Here is a 27,658-nt window from a genome sequence, read left to right as displayed (position 1 = left end):
GTCGTGAACCTCAACAGTGTTCACGACGGCGCGGCCACTTCGGCGTGGGGGTGGAGAATCCCGCCCCATGAGTGGGCCGGGCGATGAGGCGCCAACGGCATTGCAACTGCACGCGCCGCGCATCACGATGATGCAGGTTTGGAGGGGGCAGAGACTCGCAAACTGGCGGCAAACCGCCGCCGGCCCTGATTCCGGCGTCGGAATCGATTCTCCGCCCCATCACCGATTATGATATCAGTGTTGGGCAACGAAGAATCCCAACCAATATATAAATATAATTCTTCATTTACTTTAACTACTTGGTTTATTTATAAATAGTCACACTTCTGGTGGATTCAAATCACTCTTCAAATCCCTCTCCATGTACTTTAATACAATCTACATTGACGTTTCAGTGCAGTTGTGAGGAAATGCTATGTTGTCAGACAAGATACTTTTCTTTGTACTTTACTAACTGATTTTACATGAATGTATCAATCCAAATCCATTCTATAAATAAGTTACAATTGAACAATCTGATGGATTAAATGAATACTCTTTGTGCAGGTTGGTGAAAATACATCCGATATACAGGATTTTGATTTTGTGCTGGATCTCCCAGCAGAAGTGTCCGGGGAAGCTATGAAGCAGCATAATGATCTATCAACGATCACTTTGACAATCTTTAATGATACATCAGTATTTGAGGTAAAATGTTTATAACTGCACCAGGGTCTTTGTAAAGATGCATTATTACGGAATAAAATGAATAACCACAACACAGTTTAAAAAGGAGAAAATGGAAACGAGTCTTTTCTAACACAAGGAAGGGGCCAATCAATCCACAGAGAAAATAGTCCATAGGCTGATACCAGTCCACCATCTTATTTTTCTGAAGTGTTTTTTGACTTTTCTTTTCATATTCCTGTGCAGACAAAAGACGATGGCCACGGTTTTGCATCTGCGTTCGCCGCAAGCACGAACGGCAAAGTTGACACAAAATATTGCCAGGCCAGAAATGCAAATCTCGCCAGCGAGATCTCACAATGCTATTTTACCCGCCCCGCCAGAGACTTAAGAAGGGTCATGCCCAAGAAGGTCAAGAACCTAATTTGCACGCATTATAATATTATTAGCAAGCAGTCCCACTGTAATCTCCTCCTTCATTGTAAATACCGACCTCACTAGTGTGACTCCACGTCAGCTCCATTTATAACGGGTTATTAAAAACCTGAACCTGGCCACCTCACCTCCGAGGGGGAGTTCAGAGGTGAGTGTACATGTCGCTACTGTTCTCAAGGGAGTCCATGGGAGGGAGGGTATCGGAGGTCTCGCGCGCGGGGGGAGGGGGGGGGGTCGCACTTTCAAGGAGGTACTCCGCAGGTTCAAGGGTTGATGTGCAGGCCAGAGAAGCCAGCCTGAGAATGGGACACTGTGTTAGGGGAAGGAGAGTAAAGGCCAGAGAGGTCAGCCCTAGAGTGGGGCACTGTATTGGGGAGAGAGTGGAGACTGGAGAAGTCAGTCCTAGAGCAGTGCACCATGGTGGGGAAGAAAGTGGAGGCCGGAGAAGCAATACCAATCCGGGCTGGGGCGGATTTGTTGGAACTGAGAGGGAAGGGGTGTCGGTCAGGCAGTGTTGCGGGGCACCACCATTGACATGACTCTGAGAGGGGGTTATTGTTTGGCCCCATGAAGGGGGAGGGAAGCACATTACTGATGAGAGGGCAGCAAAGCCACAAGCAAATATCACCCACTCTGAGGCTGGAATTGACAGCTGAAAGACCTATGCCATCTCAAAGAGCCCTGGCACTGGACCCGGAAATTGGGTTGGTGGGTAGGTGTCCAAAATACAAGGCTTCTGAAGCCTCAACTTGGGGGGGGGGGGGGGGGGGGGGGTTGCTAGTGATATTATCTGACCCTGTTAAATTTAATATGGAGGCATGACAACAATAAGTTCAACCTTGCCTGGGACATGAGGTTTTCATAATACTTCTGCCCGATTCGAACCAGGGACCTTCAGCTAAGCCAGGTAATAACCACTGTCTAGGACATTAGTGAACCATACAGGATTTTACGACAGTCAAAATCATTAGACTATTAATTCTAAATTTCTATTGAATTCGAATTTCACCACCTGCCATGGTGGGATTCGAACTCACCTCCCCAGAGCACTACCCTGGCTCACTGGATTACAGGTCCAATGACAATACCTCTGCACCACCGCCTCTCAGAGATTTGATAATGCTTCCACATGGGAACCCATTCATCTATTAACAATCCTTAACTTTGATAGACGAGTCAATTATGCTGTCATTTAGTTGTGAAGTATGCTTGTGCCACTGACTGCCTCTCACCAGTTAACCCTTTGGTCTCACTGGAACTCCACTTTTGGAAAAATACGCCTTGGAATCTTGCCCAAACAATATTTTCTCTTGGATTCCTTCACCAAGGATCCACTTGCAGGATATCAATCTCTCCTTTCAATATTCCTTTGTCTTGGATTGCCACATGCATTCAGGCTTCCATCTCTCAGGCATCCAGCCATGCCAACAAACCACTACTGCTTCACAGGCTGTAATAAGATCTCACCAATCTTTTGATTTATCTCGGATGGATGGCTGCTCACTTTAAATCTGGTCCTTAAAGCTGGTGCCTTAACTCAGAGAACTTTATCTGATTTTTCTTTAACCTCACCCAACAGGATCTTGTTCACCTTCTTGTTCTTTGTTTCTTTAACTTAACTGTCTTCCTGAGACATCGGGTGGAATTTACCGGCTGTTCACGCTGGTGGGATATTCTAGTCCCACCCACGGCTCATGGGTTTTCCAGCGACAGGGGGTGCAGTCAACGGGAAATCCCGCGGCACGTTGCATGGTAAATCCCACCAATAGTTTTTTTCCCCAATTCCTTGGTTTCTGGACTTTTATTCTTTTGAGAAAACTGCTTTTCCAAGCTCCCTGGTCTTGTCCAGTTCCTCCTGGGTCCAGCTTAAAACTAAACTCAAAAGTCAGCAACAATCACTGGGCTCAGTACAATTTTAGTGCACTCCAAGGCTGACCCCCTCCCCCCCCACCTGGAATGATTCCCCACCTCACGGACTGAGACCAACTCTCCCAGACTGAAGCCCCCTTCCCCTTCCCCCTTCCCCTGCACTGACCCCTCTCCACCTTCCGGTCCAACCCATCCCTCCCAGACTGCCCGGCCCCACCCCACCCCGGTCCGGTCACTCTCCCCTCCTGGACTGCCTCTCTGAGTTAAGGCACCAGCTTTAAGAACCAGATTTAAAGTGAGCAGCCATCCATCCAAGATAAATCAAAAGATTGGTGAGATCTTATTACAGCCTGTGAAGCAGTAGTGGTTTGTTGGCATGGCTGGGTGCCTGAGAGGTGGAAGCCTGAATGCATGTGGCAATCCAAGACAAAGGAATATTGAAAGGAGAGATTGATATCCTGCAAGTGGATCCTTGGTGAAAGCATCCAAGAGAAAATATTGTTTGGGCAAGATTCCAAGGCGTGTTTTTCTGAAAGTGGAGTTCCAGTGAGACCAAAGGGTTAACTGGTGAGAGGCAATCAGTGGCACAAGCATACTTCACAACTAAATGACATCATAATCGGCTTGTCTATCAAAGCTAAGGATTGTTAATAGATGAATGGTTTCCCGGGTGGAAGCATTATCAAATCTCTAGTCTGATCACTCCCAGACATAGTCTGGTCCTAATTTCTCCACCTGGACTGACCCACCCTGTGGTCCATCCCCTCCTCCCAGACTGAACCCCAACTCCAGTCCGACCCTATCCTCGGACTGACTCCCAATTCTGGTCCGACCCCAAACCCCCTCCCTGGTTCAACTCTTCCCCCAACTTCTCCAGTCTGACCGCCCCCCCCCCCCCCACTCTTCTCTCGCTCCAGTCCAACTCGATTCTCCCCCCTCCCCTGTTGTCTCAATGACTCGTCTTTTCATTTTTCTTTAAACGCCTCTTTTACAGCAGCTAGGCGGTCAAAATGGGTCGTTTCGTACCTCTCTGCACTCGTTGCTCCATGCCGGTGCAGTCAGGGGCACGCTTCATTGCTCCAGTCTCCCCCAGCCTAAGTGAGGAAGGTTGGACAAGACAGGGGCTTTGGAATTACAGCGTGGTTAAATCCATCAAGAGTGGCAATCATCCGGAGATTGTCACTCTGAGGAAGCTGCAGGCCATTATGTCATGGTGTTGAAAATCAGCAAACACTTAAGCCTAACTAAGTGTTGGAATGTTCCCATTGTAAAGGCTCTGCCATTAATTCTGGCTTTCAGAGATTCAGGAGCCCAGGCCACTCGTTACTTTTTGGAGTGTGGGGTTGCATGGGTGATTTATTTAAGTGCATGCCATATTTAAACATTTTTGTGTGGCTGTGCATATGTAGTAACTTAAAGGGACCAACTTGGACATGGTCTCTATGTGGACTTTTTGCACTGTTAGTAAGTGATCTGAACTGGATTTATAACCAGCCTGGGCCCTCTGGTGGACTCCATTTCTGCCATTCAGTGGGTCAGCAGTATAACTAGTTTGAGTCGATGTAAAAATTGTAAATGATCTGAACACCTCTGAGAGCCATGGGATGTGGATATTCCTATATTTGGGAGTTTCTGCCTCCCGAGTTTGCCCCCTCCTACACAAATGGCCTTTGTAACAGTGTGGGGTTTGGCGTAGGAAGCAGAGACTCCAACCTACCCTTCTCGACCATCAAGAAGCTCCCGCTCAAGAATGAAATTTTGTGTCTGGATTCCAGCCTCATTTGTGACTATTCCACTTCACACAGATGTGAACCAAACTCCTCAATGATATGTGGCCCTTATGGGCATATTCTAAAGGTGTTACAAGTGCATGATGCCATGTTCTTCACTGCTCTGCATCACTAAGACTTCTCATGGCTTATTTCTCTACAGGATGTAGTTAATACTGACCGAATAAGAGGATCTATATTTGAAATAACAGTAGGAAACTCAAGCATTCAGAATCTCACAAAAAGTATGACGCTTACGATTAGACACAATGAAAAGAGATGGGTAAGAAAATCATTCCAAGGATCAGGAAAGTCCTTTACATTGAATTTTATTTTTTTACTGTCCTAACAAACATTCTAACCCATTCTGTATTGTTCAATTTTGAATGGCTCAGAACTGACAGATTCTTATAAATATTTAATACCCAGGGTATAATAAGTACTGTTCCTTGTTGGTCCTGTCTGATCAATTTAAGCTTCAAAATTCAGCTCCTAGTTTTTTTTTTAAGCTATCTTTGGCTTCAAAATTTGCACCAGTGCCCTGTGATATTTGTGCCCTTCAAGGTGCAATCTGCAGAGAGGATCATGTGGCCCCGATAATAATAATTTAGTGTCACAAGTAGGGTTCCATTACTTTGCAATGAAGTTACTGTGAAAATCCCCTAGTCACCACAATCCAGCGCCTGTTCGGGTATTTGTTATGTTGTAGGTGTAACATAAGCGGCTTCCTTGTGGTGCACTTGACAAAGGAAGGTTCAGACGTGGAGATAACTTCAACACGTTTATTAAACTATTTACACTTCTATTACTCGGGTTCGACACTACTGCTAATCCTACTATAGCTACTCAGACTGACTAACCAGCTGCTGCAATCCACGTGGTGGGTGTAATATTAAATCAACACTGTCTCTGTACTCACTGACTGTTTCCACTGGAAAGAGGCAGATCATGTGTGTGGTGTCCTTTATATATGGGTTGATGTAATGCCCCACCTGTGGTCGTGTCACCTCCTTGTGTATCGTGAATGTCCATTGGTCGTATCCTACCTAACTGATCTATTGGTTGAGTGTGTGTGTGTGTGTGATGTTTCTGGTGCTCCTCTAGTGTCCAGCTAGCCTACATGCATTTACATTGATGCACATCACCACAGGGTACACTGAGGGAGAATTCAGAATGTCCAATTCACCTAATAAGCACGTCTTTGGGACTTGTGGGAGGAAACCGGAGCACCCAGAGGAAACCCATGCAAACACAGGGAGAACATGCAGACTCCGCACAGACAGTGACCCAAGCCAGGAATCAAACCCAGGTCCCTGGCACTGTGAAGCAACAATGCTATCCACTGTGCTGCCGTGCCGCCCATAATAATCTATCAGTGACATGGGTGGGGATTGTAATGATATGTAAATAGGTACGCCAGTGAAGGATTAATTATTACATCTCAGTGTAATTCTAACACTAGAGGGCACCACCTGTTCCCAGTATAAATATCAGACCTCAGGGAATGTTGGGTAGTTAGTCGGAGTTAGCAAAGGAGGGGTATTGATCACAGCACGAGGAGTAGTTTGGATTAGAGAGAGAGTTAGCACGAGGACATCATTAATTAATATTAGATTATAGATTCCTATTTAACAGATTCAACCTTACTTTATTAGTAGTTATAGCTCAGTAGTGTGTGCGAACTTTATTTAATTAATCGTTGTTCAATGAAGTAGTTTTGCTTCAATCTAAAGACTGGTGGTTTCTTCAATCATCAACTCATCCGACCATTCTGGATACAAAGGCAAAGAATAACGACATATTACCACAAAGTGTAATATAACAGGGGTCACCCGAGCAAGCAATTATTTCTGTACCACTTCGATCCTGGAAGCTGCCTTGCTATAAGCCTCTGCTTTGTAGTTATATGCAAATAAGAATTGCAGTTGCTATTTACCTAACAGGAGAACAGGAAATATTACAGCCCTATATATGCACTTCTGATGTAAATCATGTGAGGTACCATTTTGATGACAGTGTCAGCATGGACACACAAGGAGCATTTGCTGGACATTTGCAGAGTGCATCATTGTGTTAAGCGCTGCCATTTTGAAACAAAACCTTCCAACCATCTCTTAAACATAGTCAGCGAAATGTGTTCAGCCGCAGGATAGACCCCCACACCAGTGCTAATTAAAGGGATCATCAACAACTTACATGGTAGTTGTAGATTGATTCCTACTAGTTGACACAATTATGCAAGTGGCTTCTGAGCATTTAAAATTTTTGAAAGATGCTCTCTGTGCTGTTGTGCCAAAATATATTCTTCTTTCTCACATTTCTTCAGTTCCAACACCTTATCCAACCAGAATGTTCATTTTTAAAAGGTGCAAGCTGGCTTTAAGTAACAATGTCCTGCTTTAAATGGCGTCAATGTCACACAAACCTGAGCATCATTCCATCTGTTTTGGTTCATCTATTCCCGTAACAGCCTCCCCGAACAGGCGCCGGAATGTGGCGACTAGGGGCTTTTCACAGTAACTTCATTGAAGCCTACTTGTGACAATAAGCGATTTTCATTTTCATTCATTCATTTAAATGTACAAGCCATTAAACTTTTTTTGCATGCTCAGATATGGGCATTGCATTGACTTAAATGGGCCGACTTCAGCTCGGCCTGCACAGGAACATTCCCAGCCTGCTTAGATGTGCTAATTAGGACATTAATTAGATTAAGTACTTCTTTGAGATACCTGCAGACAAATCAGCCACCTTAATATTTACAAATATGGTGGCACAATGGTTAGCACTGCTGCCTCACAGTACTAAGACCCGGGTTGAATTCCGACCTCGGGTAACTGTTTGTGTGGAGTTTTCACATTCGCCCCGTATCTGCCTGAGTTTCCTCTGGGTGCTCCGGTTTCCTCCCACATTCTACAGATGTGCAGGCTGATGTGTTATATGAGTTGGTTTAACACTGACTGCAACTGGATGCAGTAAGACTAGAAACAGGCTTCCGACACAGGAGATGGTTCAACACTGTTTTATTGAACCTGCTGATTGGTGTACATAATCTGCTGTGGGCTGACACTCTATTAATCTAAGCTGCTAACCTCTGTCTGGCTTGACCAGACTGGCTCTGTGTCACGGGGAGACGGTACTCACTGTACTGTGCACCCTGACTATGTAGCTGTATCCAGTGAGAAGAGGCAGAGTCTTGATGCCTCGTGTATTTTATAGTGGTAATGTACCCTGCAGTGTCCTGTCTGATGCTTGGTTGTTCTGTGTCCTGTGTGTTTATTGGTTATTCTGTGTGTCAGTCATTGCCTGTCTGTATCTCATTATATACATGAGTGGCTATTATGACACAGGCTAGGTGCATTGGTTATGCCAAATTGTCTCTTAGGGTGTGGTTATAGGGCGGGGGATTGGGCCTAGGGTAGTCTTTCGAAGTGTCGGTGGGTCAAATGGCCTCTTTCTGCACTGTAGGGATTATATTCTATATATTAATAAATGCCTTCATTCTAGGCGACAGGGAGTGACATCCTGAAACTTTCCATAGCTTACCTCCTGCACACATGAATTGTTGCATTGTCTCCAACTGGAATACCTCTCTCAGGATGCAAATATGCTGCCTTCTTTGCATTGATGCAAATCAGTTTGAAGGTGCATCAAGAATCTAGTTCTGGTATTTTAGTATGGTAAAGCAACAGCCTTGAGACAGCCGCAGTAGTTAGTTTTACTCCACCTTAAATGCACACTGCGTGTAATACAGCTCCAGCCTTATAAAACCACGTGCTCTTGATTTCCTGAGGACTTTCTAAATATATGGTCCATCATTTTAATAAAACGTGGAAGTGGCCATTTTTGCGTCTGATCGTGGAACATTAAACAATAGCAAAACTCTGCAAATGTGCCCGAGCATGGAAAGGCACAGCTAAGTTGTTATTGATCCCAGTGTGAGATGCAATTAACAATATACTTCAGTTGAAGGCGGAGCGTTATATTCTACAGGCAATGGTCTCCATGGTGGTTTACCCATGGTTTAACAGACACTCCAAGAGCTTTGCAGTAAACACACACTAACCAAATGCTTTTTATTTCAGAATAAATCCCGCCAGTGTGTATTCTTGTATGAAAGTGAGAATGGTAAGCAAAAGGCCTGGAAGCGTATTTTAGTTAGTTTAAGAAAGGCTATTTAAACGGTATTTTTTAGACCATCAACATGTGTTACAGATACCATAGAAGATGAGTGGAAGCCTACTGGTTGTAAAACAACAATGCAGGATGATCTAACCATATGCGAGTGTAACCATCTGTCCTACTTTGCTGTGTTAATGGTAAGTCAGAGATGAGATGTGGTAGTGTGTCTCTCATCACTAACAGGCACCTCCATCTATCCCTTTAAACCCCTAAAATATTTCCTAGTTTGAGCATTTTAGCCTCTCCTTCAAAGTCTTCATTTGCTGTTACTTTGCCAAAGTTTCTATGAAAATATGTCATAATTTGTGAATCTCCCTACTCAAACCCCAAGGAGTGAACTTAACCTGGCTGCTCAGATTTCAATCCTCTCCCAGACAACAATGGTTTTTGAAGATGTACCAGCTGCAATTGCACTCGACCGGGAAGAAATTCTTCAAAGCAGTCACATACCACTGGAAACAATGCAGGGACACTGCTTTCAACTGGCAAACTCCCAAACCTGGATACTGGGTCACTTAAGATATCGGGGCACCTATAACAAAACAGCCTACCTGGCAGAGACATCAAAACCGCAGTACCTTGTGCTCTGACAAGAAAAGCCAAAGGTTTGCCAAGTCAAAATCAGTAAGAACTGGGGTGGGACTCGCCATCGGCTGTCGGCAAAATCGGGAAACGCGATTGGGCAGAGAATAGCCTCAGACACCAAAATCGCAGTAGGCGCCGGTTCAACGCCAGATCCCGATTCTCCGGTACCCCAAAATGGCGTAAATGCGATGCGCCCAGCGTTAAAACGCCATTTGCGTATGATTAGCGTGCCTGACCCTGTATTCTCTGGGGTCTCCGCGATCCTCCACCTCCGATGGGCCAAGTTCCCAATGGCGCAGTTCACTTGTGGTTTCAAGAATTGTGAACCTGGCGTGGTGGCTGCTGAGAGAGAGGGAAAAGGGGTAGGACACGGAGAGGAGCGACTGCGGGCTGCTGGCCCGGACACTGGCTGTGCTAGCTGGGGTGGGGGGGCCCCTGCCAGGGCCGGGGGGGGAGAAAAGGACGAGGGGCCGAGGTGACCCCCCCCACCCCCATGGGTCTGGGCGGTGCCCAGGCACCGACCGCCATTACAGCGGTCATCTTGCTGCGCACCAACTGACCACCCACCCCGGAACCTGGTTCTACACCGGCCGTATGGGTGCGCACAACCCCGCACCCCACCACATCACACTCCCCCTGCCCCAAACACCCGCCCAACCGGCCACCACTCACTGGCGGACCAGCCAGGGCCACACCCAAGGCAGTCCCCAGTGAGGGCAGTGTCAGCCAACTGTACCCCTGGCATCAGGGACGGGCGTTACAGCCGGAGGCCCCCACGGTGCTGGCCACCGACGGGGCAGGAGTGAGAGTGGGTGGGGGAGGGTTATGCGGGGGTGGAGCCCACACTGCCAACCGGGGCCACCGTGTAGTCCATGGAACCTGGTTGGGCACGGGAGAATGCACCATGCTAACATGTTGGCCTTTCACCCCCTGCAGACAATGCCGTTTAAAATTCGACCAGCAATTGTGATCGCTGAAGCTTTGCAGGGTGCCCTGCGGCCATCTGAGCGGGAGCCGCTCGAAAAGGAAGTGGAAGCTGCAGCAGCAGAGCGCGCTGCAGAGGGTCAGGTGGCAGCCGCACAGGCTGGAGGGCCGGCTACCCAACAGGCCCAGGAGGGTGGGGTGCCAAGAAGACGCCGCATGAGGCCTCGTATGTATCCCAACCCCCCCCCCCCCCCGGCTGAGGGGATGGCTCCTGGGTGACAGGGTTTACCCGCTGCGGGAGTGGCTGATAACACCTATCCGCAGGCCACAGACCGACACGGAGACCCGCTACAATGACACCCATGTCGTGACCAGAGGTGTGATCCGAGTGGTGCTTTGGCCTCCTGAAGATGAGGTTCAGGTGCCTGGACCAATTCCCCCCTCCCCCAGCCAGCCCGGACCAGCCCACCCCACAGACCCATCAGCCAGAGCACAGACGCAGGTTGTAATGATGGTAACAGGTGTTTATTGTGAACAAATATATATAGTCTGTGCCCTAGCCCCTACAACTAAGCTGTGCCCTGCACCCATGCCCACTTAACTGGTGTCTAACTTTCTGACCTGATGGGTCCTGACACTACGCCCAAGTGGTTCCCCAGACGGTACAGCAGGAGTGGAGGCGAGCGACCCGGCCTGGATGCGCTGCTCGAATGTCCCGGATGACATGGTGCCGCCCTGTTCTGCCTGCTGCCCACCATATGCAAAAGGGACAGGAGGAGGAGAGTCCGATGTCCTGCAGTGTTCCGACACCTCCCTGCGGGAGTCACCGGCAAGGGCCCCATCACCTCCTCCTCCCTCGGGGTGCCCGATGACCCCCGGGCTACTCCATAGGACGGGGGTGCGAGCGAAGCGATCCTCTGAGGCTCCCCCGCCACCTGGCACTGCCTGTCCTGTAAGGCCCGCTCTGGTCTCAACCAGGGTCTGCACGCTCGCGGTTATGGAGCACAGGATGTGGACCATCTCCATCTGGGACTGCACCACATCACGCTGCGATTGTGCCACCACCCTCTGGGTCTGCGTCACATCAACCAATGACTGGGCCACCTTCCTCTTGGGCCACCCCCCTTAGTGTCTGCACCACGCCAGCCAGCACCTGGCCGCCGACGTTCCCAGCCATGGCCTGCTGTGACTGGGCCATGCTGAGGAGCGCCGCTGCAATGTCCAGGTGGCTCTGGCACATGGCTGCCTGTGAGAGTGCAGTCCCCTCCTGGGCCTTGCCCACCGCCTGCACAGTATACCCTAGGCCTTGGACATGCTGATCCATAGACGAAAACGTCGCCCCCCCAATGCCTCCACCACGGACGCCACCCGTGCGGTGTTTGCCTCGGTGGCACGCATGGCCGACACATCCTGCACCTGCACGGACTCCTCCACCTGCGCTCTCAGGTGTTGGATGCTCGCCGACATCACCTCTTATGGTCCCTGGCTCTCTGACTGCTTCTGCACTGTGGCTGGGACTGGATGCTCCAGAAGCCCAGGACCCATCTGGACCGCAGATGGTTCATGGAGTCGGCCTGCCCTACGACCGTCCGGCCCCTTGGGTGCTCCTACCTCCACCTGCTGTACCGGATAAGCTATGTGGTGTGCACCAGATAGTGTCCCAGGAGCTTGTTCACTTAAGTGCCCAACCGAGGTGAGAGTCTCTGGGATGGTGGTGGGTGTTGGAGACAGCTGTGACGGAAAGTGTCTGTCATCTTCCGACCCGAGCTCCGGGGTGTCCTGAGTCTCGGGCGGAGGGCTGGTGTCCATGCTGGTCTTCCCATCAGTGTTCAGCAGTCTGGGGGGCACCGGCTCTTGCACTGGGTGGGGGCTGGGAACACCGGATGGACCCGTCCCATCTCCGGCAGGTCCTACCGGACACAAGACAACCTGTATGATTAGGCAGGGGGTGGGGGTGGTGTGGGGGTGAGGGTGGTGTGTGGATGAGGGGAGTGTGGGTATGAGGGGGTGTGGGGGTGAGAGCGGTGTGTGGGTGAGGGGGGGCTCTTGACAAACATGTCATGAGGAACCACAACTCAGCGGGGTCTCACTTCCTTGTCCGTGACCACACTCCACCCCGGCAGCCTCCCTTTCCCCTGGGCCACCGGCCATATTCAGGGTCCTCTGCTCGGGCACTATGAGGGGCCGCAGGTCTGATGGTCCCCCACCAGTCTTCTCCCCCTCCCGGCGTTTCTGCGCAGCCTTCTCCTGGTGGGGGGGCGGGGGCTGCAAACACATGCAACAGAACTTTTGGACGGTCCGACGCATGCGGCCCAGGGGTTGGGCAAATGGTGGCCTCAGTGGCCAGGGCACCCGGCCCTGGTGGCTGGCATGGGTGCTGGCATGCGAGGCATGGGTGGGAGTTCGGCCGTCCCCCGGAGGGGAGGGGCCAGGTTAAGGGTGTGTGGGGGGGGCGGGGTTAGTGCCAGGGCATGGTGCAGCCCTGAAGGGGGTCGTGCAGTTTCTTCCTGCACTGGATGCCGGTCTGGACGACGTTGCTGATTGCCTCTGCCACCTACTCCCAGGCACTGCGAACGGCGGCGCCTGTCGGCCTTCCTCCCAGGCTGGGTATCGGGTCATCCTTCTCTCGTCCACCGCGTCCAGGAGGGTCTCCAGCTTAGCGTCCCTGAACCGTGGCGCTGCTCTCCTTCCAGCCATCTTGTTGGCTGGGACGGTGTGGGTGGGGGGAAGGACTGTTTTAAGTGCGGCTGTGGCGTGTCAGCCTCATGAGTGCAAATCACGGATCCGACAAATCTGGCAAGTTTTTCGTGGAATAGCACCACATGGCGCTGGTGCTAGCCCATTACAAGTAGCTGAATCGGGTGCAGGTGTTGCGATGATTTTTCTGTCGTAAAACTCTATACATGCTCCGCTGGCGTCAACACTTAGCCTTAGAAATGGAGAATCCAACCCATGATATTTTACCAAAGGCAAATAAACGCCATTGACATAAGGCATCCATTGGAATAACCTTGAAACATCCAGTAAGAACCTAAAACAGAATTTACATCTGTTGTAAACCTGTATGATTAGGAGGCAAGTCTGATGAGATTCAGATAGCCCATGAATGTCCACAAAATCATCCCAAAAGTGTAAGTGTCTATAATCACTCTCTCCAGATAACATGTAGTGACCTTTGGATCCAGGTTCTGCCAGATTTCATGATTACTCTTCAAGAATTGCCCCAAAATAGGACTCCCACAACGACCACAATTTCTGACTTTACACTCTACACAAGATTACAATACCTTTTCCAACTCAGTTACATGCACTTGAGCTGCTCCAAATAGTCAAGTAGCTTTAACCATAAATGTTTTGAACAGGCACCAAGCTATTCTGTGTGAGAGAGAAATTAATTGTTGCTCAGTGTTGCATATCCCTTTATTTCCCAAAGGATTTTGGTGGGGACAACACTTTGGATGAAAACGTTCTGATATCGCTGATGTACATCTCACAGATTGGCTGTGGAATTTCTGCCATCTTTTCAGCTGTCACAATAATTCTTTTCTGTGCATTCAGGTGAGTCACACAGTGAGTACTATCAGATTATCTTCAATGGAACTGTCTTCCAGTATTCCAATAGCTTCAACTCATGTATCAATTTCTGGGTTTTCCATAAAAGCTTTACTTACTGATCTTTATATCATTAAAGCGAGTGGATTGTTGCTCAGTACATCTGCACACAAAGATCTGATTAATCCATGGAAACCATATGAAAGCCTCATCGGGCACGATACTACAACCTCGTTGCGCTCTCGTTCAACCGAAACGAGGCCGGTGTATAGCGGAAGAGGCAGAAAACGAGAAGCGCACCAGGTGCCTAACAGTTTGCAATACAACCGGCCCGCTCCGCAAGGTGAAATTGGGATCTCGTGGCGAGAAACCAATTATCATCAGTTAAGGCCTATTTCCATACAATTAACAAGAGCCACCCCAAATCCAATGGCCTCCAACAATTCATCGGCCTCCCCGGCAAGTGGTCATGCTGGCGCCAATAGTACACCTTTTGAAAAACGTGAACCTGTAGGAAGGGCTTCTGTGGGGAGCCGAGAAGGTGAGTAGCCATCTTTGCTCACAGGCAAAGAATCCGGGCATTGGTATTGCCACCCCAGTGCTCAGTGGGGGTGGGGGACCCTCTGCATGGGTGGGCTGCTATGGGAGGGTGGGGGGGGGCGGGTGCTGGGAGGCAACCACATGCGGCAATACCATGCCAACCGCTGGATCATGTGTACCCGTTCCTGGGGCAACCCTTGTCCCTGCCTGTCTGCTCCACCGACCGCCGAGGCCTCTGGCTGAAGGCTATCACCATTAGGGAATTGATAACCGTGGTTAAGTGAGCACTTCACACAACCCAAGTGCATCCACATGGGTGGATGGGCCATGTAGCATGTAGGAATCATTGCCTAGCACCCAGGCACACCTTGATGCATGGACACTGTGCTTGAACAATGCGGGAGGCAACACTACACACGCAGCAGCCAACATCCGAACACCCAGGGGATGGGACACAGCTCTGGGACATGTCCACGGCCGTAGGGTGGGTGAGTACTATGGTGAGGGGGAGATTCTGGAGAGATGGGCCGAGGGTTCAGATGTCGGCCCGCATTGCGGACGAAAGTGACAGAGGCATCATACTAGTTGTGCACAAAGGTTTATTGAGTTTGACAATACCCCACCTTCCCGATGGTGCTACCCCCTACCCCATTGCCAGTACCCTCACCCTCTACCTCCCCCCCACCCCCTTCCCCAGTGCCCCCAGTGATCCTCAATGTGCTTTGCCCTCCTCGCTCTACCACTACATCTAGGTGTGTCCCCAGGATGCACATCTCAGGTGGAGGCAGCTCGCTGCATACCAGGTCCTGTGGCCTTCGATGCCCCTGCCAGGCGTCCTCTGGGGGCTCTGAGGCCGGAGGGTCCCAGCTCACTTGTCGGCGGCTCATGCACAGCCGTGCCGCCCTGTCCCATGACCCTGAGAGGCAGCCTCATCAAAGGGGTGGAACTCGGGGGAGCGGTTGGCCACCATCGCCACTCCATGGGACAGCAGCTCTTGGTGGACGGATGTCAACTTGCCGACTCCTCTGTCAGAAGGAAGACCTGCCGTTGACTATTTAACTGCCTGTTGGACAGAAGCTATAGCAGGCTTTCCTCTACAGAATTAGCATTCAGCCAACAAGCAAGACACCAAGAACAGAAGATTCTGCCCAGTCAGCAACAGGAACCTGTAGTATGATGTTAACAGGTAGACTTGCTAGGCCAAGCACCTTCTCCTGTCTAATATATCAGGTGATTATATTTACCACTGTTCTGATCCTGTATTCACCATTCATGATGGATATTAAATGTAATGTTTACTGCTCCAAGCCCACTCTCTGGCCCTAGGCCAGCCCTGCCAAACTTGAATCTGATGGGTGGTCTAAGCATTTAACCTATTCAAGCCAGATCCATTAACCAGCTTGAGTCGACTCCTTCTGCAGCCTCCTTTGCTATCCACAACGCTGATCACAGTCAGTGTTAACCTGAACCCAAACAGCATTTTTGGAGCTGGCAAATTAAAGTAAATTCCGCAAAATGGACATTTCCAAATAAGGCCCAGAACTTGTAAAATTTCCCGGCCTCACCTGTTAACATGACCGGTGGGTATACTTCCGGCGGTGGCGATGAGGTGAGTGGTTGCACACAATGTGGTTCCCGCTTGGCGATGAGGACTTGGCCCTTGGTACCCGGCTAATGGGCAGATTTATGGGAAGAAAGGAGTAGTAAGTGAAGCGTGTTGATTTCTCCTCTGGTGTGGGATGTCTGCAGGGTGTAACACCAAGCAGAAGTCAAGTAAAGTCCCCGCACCAGATTCAGCAGTCACTCTGTCTGAAGGACAGGTGGTGAAGGGGAAGAAAACATAGCGGAGCCCTCCGTGTTATCGACGCCCTCCCAATGGCCAATGGAGAAATTGGTGGAATTACTTATGGGGAAATTCCAGAACAAAGGCAGTCAATGGTAGAGGAGCTCTCCAAGATGATTGAGGTGGTAGTGGCACCCCTTCGAGTAACTTTGGAGACGGTGGAGCAGTGGTTGGAGGCGCAGGGCTCAGGAGATTCAGGAGATGGCAGAGGTGGTTTCAGGCCATAGTGACCGGATTGCCTCTTTGGAGGCTGAGGTAGTGTTAATGGCAGAGGCCCAGAAAGTTTTGACGGCCAAGGTGGGTGATCAGGAGAACCCGTCCAGTTGCCAGAACAGGAGGATTGTCGGGCTGCTGGAAGGCATTGAAGGTATGAGTGTCACAGAATATGTGGCAAAGATCACAGAATAATAGAGCACAGGAGAGGCCCTTCGGCCCATCGAATCTGCACCGAAGCATGAAAAACACCTGACCTGTCCACCTAATCCCATTTGCCAGCACTTGGCCCATAGCCTTGAATGGTATGACGTGCCAAGTGCTTATCCAGGTACTTTTTAAAGGATGTGAGGCAACCCGCCAGTACCATCCTCCCAGGCAATGCACTCCAGACCGTTACCACCCTCTGGGTAAAAAGGTTTTTCCTCAAATTACTCTTAAACCCCATGCCCCCCACCTTGAACTTCTGTCCGCTCGTAACTGACCCTTCACCTCAGGGGAACAGCTGCTTCCTGTCCATGCCCCTCATAATCTTCTACACGTTGATCAGGTTGCCCCTCAGCCTGCTCTACTCCAGCGAAAACACCCCAAGCCTATCTAACCTCTTTAACATAAAGGTTCCACTCCAGCCAACATCCTGGTGAATCGTCACTGCATCCCCTCCAGTGCAATTACATCCTTCCAATAATGTGGCGACCAGAATTGCACACAGGACTCCAGCTGTGGCCTCACCAAAGTCCTATACAACTCCAACATGCCCCCCCCTGCTTTTATAATCTATGCCTCGATTGATAAAGGTAAGTGTCCCATAAGCCTTTTTCACCACCCTATTAACCTGCCCTTCTGCCTTCAGAGATCTATGGGCAAACACGCCATGGTCCCTTTGCTCCTTGGAACTTCCCAGTGTCAGCCATTCATTGAAGGCTTCCTTATCAAATTACTCCTTCCAAAGTGTATCACCTCACACTTTTCACGGTTAAATTCCATCTGCCACTTTTCTGTCCATTTGACCATCCCGTCTATATGTTGCTGTAATCCAAGACACTCAACCTCACTGTTAACCACCCGGCCAACTATTGTGTCATCCGCAAACTTATTAATCCTACCCCCACACATAGTCATCTATGTTGTTTGTACAAATGACAAACACTAGGGGACCCAGCACAGATCCCTGTGATACGCCACTGGACACTGGTTTCCAGTCACTAAAGCAGCTGCTGTCATCACCCTCTCTGTCTGCTACAGCTAAGCCAATTTTAAATCCACCTTATCAAGTTACCCTTTTTCCCAAGTGCATTTGCCTTTTTCATAAGTCTTCCATATGGGACCTTGGCAAAGGCTTTGCTGAAATCCATGTAAACTACATCAACTGCACTACCTTCATCTACACACCTGGTCACAAGCTCAAAAAATTCAATCAAATTTGTTCGGCATGACCTCCCTCTGCGAAATGCATGCTGACCATTCCTGCAAAACCTTACCTCTCCAAGTGGAGATAGAGGGCACGATTCTACGGCTGCATTGTGCTCAAGCGCGAGCACAACGAGGCTGGAGAATACCAGGAGAGGCCTGCAGTGAGCCTCCCAACAGGCTCCGCGCCTTGCAAGATTCTCCGAAGTCCCACGAGAGTTCGAAGTCAGAACTCCACCCCAAATGGATGGGACCGAATGAAGCGCGCGGAAGTAGCTCTTAAACCTACTCATGACCAACCTGCCCGGGTTCCACCAGCCTCTCTCGATCCACCGGCCTCCCCAGGTAGGCAGCAGCCAGGTGCCAATCAGTGCTGGTCCACACAAACATAAACCAGCGAAACGGCACCCAGAACGTCTCCCGGGCCATCAGAGACCCGTGGGTAGTCAGGGTAAGTGCAGGGTGGCTCCCTGGTCCTCCCCTGGAACATGGGAACCATGGCACTGCCAAGGTGCCCGGATGGCACTGCCAAGCTGGCAGGAGCACTGCCTGGGCACCAGGGTGGCAGTGCAAGGATGTCCAAGCGCCAGTGTGGCATTGCCAAGGGCCAGGGGGCCATGCCCATGGTATAAGGGTAGAGGGGGGGTTTGAAGGGTGGAGGAGTGTGGGGCAGGTAAGTAGGGTCCTCCGGGTGGTTGGGTGGGTGATGAGTGGGCGTTCTAGAAGGGAGCAGATGCTGTAAGGGGCCTGAAGAAGGGGGACCCCCAGAGAACCCATAGCGGGGAGTCGTCACCAGGGGAGTGGGGGGTGGGCAGATTTGCGCCCAGATTCTCTCCTTCAGAATTGTCTCCAATAGTTTCCCTACCACTGACCGTGAGGCTCACTGATCTGTCGTCCCCTGACATATCTCTACCTTTCTTAAATAGTGGGACCACATTAGCTGTTCTCCAGTCCCCTGGCACCTCCTCCATGGCCAGAGGGGAATTAAAACTTTGGGTCAAAGCCCTGAAATCTTCTCCCTCGGCTCCCACAGAATCCTGGGACACAATTCATCAAATTCATCCAGACCCGGAGACTTGTCTACTTTTAAGCCTGCCAATACCTCCAATACCTTGTCATTCCCTGTGACAATATTCTCAAGAATCTCATAGTCTCTCTCCCTGAGTTCCATAGCTACCTCCTCATTCTCTTGAGTGAAGACAGATGTGAAGTATTTGTTCAACACCTTACCAATGTCCTCTGGCTCCACTCACAGATTTCCCCCTTGGTTCCTAATGGGCCTTACATTTTCCCTGGTCATCCTCCTCCCATTGATGAACATATAGAATATCTACATTTACAGGCCAGAGCTTTCTATCTCACCTCTTTGCTCTCTTCTTAAGCTCCATCCTGCACTTTCTGCACATCACTAATGCTTTGCTCCCCTTGTACTTACCAGAAGCCTCTCTTTTCCTTCTCATAATATCCTGAATGTATCAGGTCATCCATGGGTTGTCTGGGCTTGATACTCCTTCCTATTACCCTCGAGAAAACATGTGTGCCCTGTACCCTCCCCATTTCCTTTTTCAACGTCCCCGCTGCTCTTCTGTAAGATTCCTCACAAGTATCTCATTCCAGTCTACCTTGGCCAGATCCTGCCTTATTTTACTAAAATCCCAATCTCCCCCAATCCAAAACCTTTTTTTGCAACTTGTCTATTTCTTTATCCATAACAAACTTAAATTGTATCATGTTGTGGTTGCTATCACCAAAATGCTCCCTCACCAACACATCAACCAGCTTAATTCCCCAGAATTAGGTCCAGCACTGCACCGTTCCTTGTTGGACCCTCTAAATATTGCGCTAAAAAGATCTCCAGTACACATTTTAAGAACTCCTCTCTATCTAAGCGATAATTATCCCAATTAATGTTGGGAAAGTTGAAATCACCTAATATAATTACCTTATTATTTTTATTCCTCAATTTCCTGCTATCTAAGGGTTTATAAAAAAAACACTTAGCAATGTGCCTGTCCTTTTTTTATTGCTAAGCTCTACCCATAAAGATGTTCGGGAAGTTGGTGGGAGAGGGGTTCTTTGTGAACCCTCCCGAGGTGGACTGGGCCCACCGGCCACAGCGGCACACCGGGCCCGTTGCCATGGTCAGTCTCCATAGATATCTGGACAAGGAGTGGGTCTTAAAGTGGGCGAAGGTCTTGCGAGCAAGGTATTGGGAGGGACACTCCATTTGAATCTACCAAAATATCAGGGCAGAACTGGCAAAGTGTTGAGCTGGATTCAACAAGGCCAAGGCAGCACTCTACAAGATCAAGGTGCAGTTTGGAATGGCATACCCAGCTCAATCGTGGGTCATGTTTAAAAACAAAGGCCATTATTTCAATAAGCCAGAGGAGGCAAATGACTTTGTCAGGAAGAGTGGACTGGGAGAGATTTGATTGTGGTTATGGGATGTTTTGGAGTTTTAGAATTTTGTATGTTTTTTTAAAATAAATTTAGAGTACCCAATTCTTTTTCTTTCAAATTAAGGGACAATTTAGCATGGCCAAACCACCTACCTGCGCATCTTTAGGTTGTGGGGGTAAATGTGCAGGGAGAATGTGTAAACTCCACACGGACAGTGACCCGGGGCCGGGATTGAACCCGGGACCTCGGCGCCGTGAGGCAGCAGGGGTAACCACTGCGCCACCATCCTGCCCTAGAATTTTGTATGTTCCTGTTTATGGTTCTTGCCTGTGTTCTTGCTGTTTTGTGTTCCATTTTTTTCTTGCATATAGTAGTAGCGGTAGTTTAATATGTCGAAGGGGGGTGCGGGGTTTTCCCAGTATGTACTACTTTGGATGAGGGATTGGGATAGGGAGGTTTTTGGTTACTTCTTGGTGTGTTTTTTTCTGGTTCTCGAGCAGAACCCACCTAGCTAGCGGTTATGCTAGTTAATGGAAGCGAAGAGAGGGAGGGGGCTGCAGCTAGTTGCTGGGGTGTGAGGGGGAGGAATGGGTTCAGCTTTGTTTGTGGGGTAAGGCAATAACACTAGGTTGGCTGTGTTTCCTTTGTTTGGGGTGGGAGAGTAATGTTGGTCTGGGTTAGGAGGGATAACGGTTGTTCGGAGAGGAGAGGGGTTGGGAGGGGTGTTGGGCAGGAATATGGAGGGGGATGGGATGGGGAGGGAGGATAGAATGCTAGCAACAAAGGTTTCTTTGTTTATGGATCTGTGTGAGGGTGGGGATGGTGGCCATCTTGGGTAAGCCTGGATTTGAGGTAGGTTAAGGCCCAGTTGGAGTTGCTTGCAGGGGGGCATATGGCGGATTCTAGTTGAGGAAGGGTCTGGAGGCCCTGTCAGATTGGTTATGTGGAACTGTAGAGGGATAAATGGTCCGGTTTGAGAGCAGAGATAGTCTTCTTGCAGGACACGCATTTGAGAGTTCTGGATCAGACGAGGCGAAGGAAGGGATAGGTGGGGCAGGTGTTACACTCAATCCACAGCCTGCATCCTTATCCTCAGGGTGGCAGTTGGATGGGGCCGATGTTTATCAGACCTCCTTCCTCATCATCCCTTGGTTCCACTTTACCCTGCTGATTGACAGTCACACTCTTTATTTCTATACATGTGCTTTCCCTTGAGATATGACTAAACTTTGGAGTAAATTATGAAGAAATTCCATTGCTTCCCTTCAGTCTCAGAATGTCCCTACCTCACACTCTAACTGAATGGCTCCAACCAGCACTGTCTCAAATCAGGAAACTTTGCTGTTGATGTGAGAATCCAGACCAATCTTATCATCCACAAACTCTTACAGTCCTGACACAGCCAACATTCCCATTTGCTTGCAAAAGCTCACCCAGACGTGGATGGGTGTATTTTATGGAACCATCCTTACCTGTAGAAAATCATGATGCACATGACTTGATAGCAACATAATGAATGGTGCCTTCACCCATTTATAGGCCCCTACTTATACCAGTTACATTACACATCAGTCAGCAGGTCCGTTTAAGCATTGTCAGGCTTTTAATGTCCAATAAAAGCAAATCTTTGGCTGCTTTTCAACATTTTCCTGGAACATTTGTGGGAATTTTCACGACCACCTGTCTTTTTCTTTAGCCATTTACACCACTTCCGCAGGAATTTCACAGATCTTCCACCAGTTATGATTGGAGATTGGGGCAGCACGGTGGTTAGCACTGCTGCCTCACGGCACCAAAGTCCGAGGTTCGATCCTGTGTGCAGTTTGCACATTCTCCCCGTGTTTGCATGGGTTTCGCCCCCACAACCCAAAGATGTGCAGGCTCGGTGGATTGGCCACGCTAAATTGCCCCTTAATTGAAAAAATGAAAAATGATTGGAGATTGAAAAATTCACCTGGGCAAGCAGAGATCTCGAGGTGTTAGGGTGACACAGTGGTTAGCACTGCTGCCTCAGCACCAGGGACCCAGGTTCCATTCTGGCCTTGGTGACTGTGTGGAGTTTGCACGTTCTCCCTGTGTCAGCGTGGGTTTCCTTTGGGTGCTCTGGGTTTCCTCTCACGGCCCAAAGATGTTCCAGTTAGGTGAATTGGCCGTGCTAAAATTGGTCCTTAGTGTCCAAAGATGTATAGGTTAGGTGGAGTTACTGGGATAGGACAGGGGAGTGGGCCTAGGTGGGCTGTTCTTTCAAAGAGTTTGTGCAGACTCGATGGGCCAAATCTCCTCCTTCTGCACTGTAGTAGTTCTATGGTCCAAAGGAAGAGAGATGATTCGAGTAATGTTCGAAGGACCGTAGAAATAAACTGTCTGCTTGAACATATATATTGTTTTAAAAGATGCCTGAAGTGTAACTGGGTAACTACCCCCACGATGTTGGTAAAACATTCTCTTTCTTCTGTTGTTATTTTAAGGAAGGTCAAAAGTGATCAAATCACTAAGATCCACATGAACCTCTGTGCTGCCATATTTCTTCTAAACGTGAACTTCCTGTCTAATGTTTGGCTCAGTACGGTGAAAAATAATGGTCTCTGTAAGACTATTGCTGTTTGTCTACATTATTCATTGCTGTGCACTTTTACCTGGATGGGAATCGAAGCATTTCAGCTGTACTTGATGCTGATCAAAGTGTTCAACACCTATATAAAATACTACATTCAAAAACTGGCTGTAATTGGTTGGGGTGAGTAAGAATTATTCCCCTTATACTTTTTGTGGTCTGATTTATTGTCCGCATTTTGTGCTTTACACACAAACAATGAATTGCTCTAATACAACATTTTATGCAATAGTGTAAAAAGACTGGTACCCAATTGGGTAGTTAAGAACAAGTATTCCCTAAAGATAATACTTTCATGAAGCCTACCCATCTCCCATTGTGCTACCTTATTTCAGTCAGAAGATTATACACCTTCATTAGCTTTTACTGGATTATTTTCATTATTTCACCACTGTTGGTCACAGACAGTGTAACATTTAGAAAGGACAGTTGAATTACACTATGCACTCGCCTTACGTACTCCCTGTTCACTTGCTCTGGCTTGCCTGACATAAGTACTTCCCACTGGTGTACAGTGCTATCTAACTTGTTCACCTGCCCAAGCACACCACCTGTCAATGGTATGTGAAATGATTGAAAACAACAAATGAAGGAGGAAAACAAAAGAAAGTGGAGAATAAAAGATGGAGACGTAACCAGGAAAGAATTAAAGCATTAAAAAAAAAAATAGAGTACCCAATTCATTTTTTCCAATTAAGGGGCAATTTAGCGTGGCCAATCCACCTAGCCTGCACATCTTTGGGTTGTGGGGGCAGAATGTGCAAACTCCATAATGAAAGCATTTATTTGGCATCTTTCCACATCCTTGGTAGGTCTCAAAGCTTTTTACAACCGATGGATGTATTTTGAAATGTGGTTACTGATGTTATGGACACAAATAAAATAATTGAAATTTACCTTCCTCTCATAATAAGATCAGAAGTGGGGATGGTACAGGTAAATAAAACTGTGGGGTAAAAAATTGAAGCTCACTACGAATACAAGTATCACGTGTCATGTTGAAAAGGGGAGGTCGACGTAAAAACTGACAATGTGCAAAACCATGAATTTTGGGCTGAGGAAAATGGATTGATTTTATATGCTGGGTTAATTTATAGGCCATAATTTCTGGTATCCATCGACCCTGATTTACGATTTGGTAACTGAACACATTAATTTCCCTGGTTTCTAATTCAATTTCTTCAAATACTTGACCCCTTCTAAAGGTGTTTTTAATCCTCAGTACCTCAAAGTTTTGTCCCCTTCTTTCTCTGAGATTGTTTCACTGGAGATAGAGGTTTTTTTCCAAACTAGTGCTTATCCTTTTTTAGCTCCTTCTACAAAATGTCAACTGTACTCCAATCTACACCTAACACATACCAAAACTTTTAGTTGCTCTCCAACTTTTCATTGAGGTTTTGAACTAGTTCCTTCTCAAAACCTCAAGTTAATCCTCAAGCTCTGTACTACCAAGTGACTATAACTCTGTAGTCTTCATTTGGAGGAATTAAAGTAAATGTTACTTTAGTAACTATTGAATAGACTACTTGCATATTTTACTGTAACAATATTTGAACTTAAAAACTGGATTCTCTATTAAGAATAAGATAGTATTTTCTATCCTTCCCTAGAACCATAATGTTGCGATTGACTGTCAGTACCTGAAAATTGTTTGTTCAGTTCTTTAATAAACTTCCACACTGTTTAGTATTTACATTGTTTTCTGTATCATTAACGCCTGAACCTGAATCTGAGCAGAGCTTTCCATAATATCTAAATATCTAAAATATTATTCTCTGGCTGCAAATTGTTAAAAAGGCTGTCTGGATGAAGGATGGTAATACTCTGAGATCCTTTACTTTGTGGAGAAATGGATCAGTCTTCCCAACCTATTTAGCATCTTAAAGATCTGTCTTTCACAAGCTAAAGTTGAGAGGGATCACTGGAGAGGTGATCCAGGGTAATCCCAAATAGGTGCTGGGATTATAATCCAAAATTTAAAATATAGAACAATATAAAAGTTACAGCACAGAAGGAGGCCACTCCGCCCATCTTGCCCATGCCAGCCTGAGGACACCCAGGTGCCCTTTCCTTTTTGAAAAATATTTTTATTGGAGTTTTCGCACTGTGTGTCAAAATTTACAAACCAGAATAAAAACAACAGCAGGCTGTCTCAGCGTTTGTGACCATAGTCCCAGTAATAGCATTCCCTCAGTTACATCACTGTACATCGTACAGAGAATATTTACTGTGACGGAGTCATAAAGAACCATCCATTACCGACGATGAGAAGGGTGCTCTGCCTCCCCGGTCTTTTACGTGTGGGAGAGGCCTGTGTCCCACCAGGTATAGGGCCTACCTCCCCAACTTTCCTCTGTGTTGTATGCATACTCCCCCTCCCCCGGCTGTTCTCCCTTCCCCCCACCCCTCCGCCCCTATGGGTCTCCCACTTCCCTTCCTGTCTGCTCCCTCCCTCCACCCCCTCCCCTTTCCAGTTGCTGGTTCCGAACAGGTCTTCGAAGAGGTTGGTAAATTTTTCCATGAGTCATAGAATCTCTCCTCCGATCGATAATTTTATTGTTAGGTGAATTGGATATTCTGAATTCTCCCTCGGTGTACCCGAACAGGGACCGGAATGTGGCGACCAGGGGCTTTTCACAGTAACTTCATTGCAGCGTTAATGTAAGCCTACTTGCGACAATAAAGATTATTATTATTTTCTCTGACTACAGGAATTCAGCCAGGTCTGAGAGCCATTCCAAGGGTCTGGGTGGTGCTGCTGACTTTCAGCCTAGCAGAAGTCTGTGGTAGTATGTATTGGGGGTCATGTGGGACTGGAAGCCCTAATGTCATTGGCTGACAGATCCCGGGTCCTGGTTGGCCGTTGACCTCATACTCCGCCCTGAAGGCGAAGTATAAGAAGCCGGTGCCTTCCCCCACATGCCAGTTTACTATCGGGCTGCTGGGGAACAGACACGCTTAATAAAGCCTCATCGACTTCACTCTGTTTGTCTCACGGAGTCTTTGTGCACCACAATTTATTAAGCGTGCCTAAAAAGGACTATGGAGCTCAGGATCATTCCAGAATGCCTGAGGATCAGCCCCCACGCAGTGAATGCAGCAGCAGCCTTCAAACACTGGCAGACTTGCTTTGAGGCCTACATCACATCGACCACAGGCCGAGTCTCAGATGAACAAAAACTGCAGGTCCTGCACTCGAGGGTGAGCACGGAGATTTTCACCCTCATTGAAGACACCCGCGATTTCCAGACGGCGTTCGCAGCACTGAGAAGTCTCTACGTTCGCCCAGTTAACCAAATCTACGCTCGCTACCAGCTCGCGACGAGACGGCAAGCTCCCGGAGAATCGATGGACGAGTTCTACGCCGCGCTGCTGATTTTGGGACGAGCCTGCAGCTGCCCGTCTGTGAACGCGAACGAACACACGGACATGTTAATGCGCGATGCTTTTGTTGCAGGTATACAATCCTCCCAAATCCGCCAAAGACTTCTAGAAAAAGAGTCACTAGGACTCTCAGAGGCACGGGCCCTGGCAGCCTCGCTGGACGTAGCCGCGCGTAATACCCGCGCCTACGGCCCCGACCGCGCGGCAGGCCATTGGGCCCCGTACGTATCCCCCGCGGCAAACCCCCTACCCCCCCCCCCCCGGACACCCCACAGGCTTGCGCAGTCCAAACGCCGAGTCGCACCGGGGGCGCCCGCTGTTATTTCTGCGGCCAGGCGAAGCACCCCCGACAACGCTGTCCGGCCCGCGCAGCCATCTGCAAAAGCTGCGGGAAAAAGGGCCACTATGCGGTGGTGTGCCGGTCCCGCGTGGTCGCCGCCGTCCCGGGAGAACAGGGAGCCCTACAGGCAGTCTATGCCTCCCAACCCCCCCAGCACGCCATGTGCGACCCCCAGGCGCCGCCATTTTGGGTCCCGACCACCGCGGCCCCGGGAGAACTGGGAGCCCTGCACGCCGCCTACGCTCCCCAACCCCCCTCCCCGCAGCCCATGTATGACCCGCCGCCGGCGCTCCCGATTTGGGTGCCAGCCAACACTCTCCACGGAGAGGAAGGGGTTTTCCGTATCCCGAACGCCACCCTCACCCCCGTCCCGCGCCCCACGCCTGACCCGCCGGCGCCACCTACCTTGACCCCGACCACCGCTGTCCCCGGTGAGGGAGCTCCGCGCGGTGCCAGCGCTCGCGGCCCCACGACTGACCCGCCGACCTGGGCCCTCGCCCCCGTCCCGCGCCCCACACCTGACCCGCCGGAGCCGCCGACCTGGGCCCTCGCCCCCGTCCCGCGCCCCCCCGCCGGAGCCGCCGACCTGGGCCCTCGCCCCCGTCCCGCGCCCCACGCCTGACCCGCCGACCTGGTCCCTCACCCCCGTCCCGCGCCCCACGCCTGACCCGCCGGCAATACAACTCACCTGGACCCCGACCTCCGTCCCCGGCGAGGGACCTCCTCACTGTCCCAGCGCTCGCACTGACCTGCCGGTCCCCAGCGAGGGAGCTCCGCGCGGTCCTAGCGCCCGCGGCCCTGGTGCTCGCACCAAAGGAACTCCGCGCGGTCCTAGCGCCCGCGGCCCGGAAACTCCGCGCGGTCCTAGCGCCCCCCCAGCACTCAATGTGCGACCCGCAGACGCCGCCATTTTGGGTCCCGACCACCAC

At 49.4% G+C, this 27,658-nt stretch overlaps 1 protein-coding gene and 1 long non-coding RNA gene across 3 annotated transcripts in view; one reads left to right on the top strand and one right to left on the bottom strand.

Annotated features, from left to right (window-relative positions):
• LOC140430767 (uncharacterized) overlaps positions 1-27,658 on the bottom strand; it is an 85,484-nt gene that overhangs the window by 25,107 nt on the left and 32,719 nt on the right. The window lies entirely within an intron of this gene.
• Positions 1-27,658, top strand: part of LOC140430766 (adhesion G-protein coupled receptor G2-like) — a 168,472-nt gene that overhangs the window by 119,072 nt on the left and 21,742 nt on the right. Inside the window, exons 4-9 of the mRNA XM_072518446.1 lie at positions 547-687; positions 4,903-5,022; positions 8,825-8,867; positions 8,955-9,058; positions 13,864-13,988; positions 22,860-23,128. Coding sequence (XP_072374547.1) covers positions 622-687; positions 4,903-5,022; positions 8,825-8,867; positions 8,955-9,058; positions 13,864-13,988; positions 22,860-23,128 — 727 coding nt within the window. The 5' untranslated portion in view covers positions 547-621. The remainder of the gene's footprint in view (positions 1-546; positions 688-4,902; positions 5,023-8,824; positions 8,868-8,954; positions 9,059-13,863; positions 13,989-22,859; positions 23,129-27,658) is intronic.

The sequence above is a fragment of the Scyliorhinus torazame genome, chromosome 10 (assembly GCF_047496885.1).
Source record: "Scyliorhinus torazame isolate Kashiwa2021f chromosome 10, sScyTor2.1, whole genome shotgun sequence".
Classification (NCBI taxonomy): domain Eukaryota; kingdom Metazoa; phylum Chordata; class Chondrichthyes; order Carcharhiniformes; family Scyliorhinidae; genus Scyliorhinus; species Scyliorhinus torazame.
This window is presented reverse-complemented; position numbering and strand designations above follow the sequence as displayed.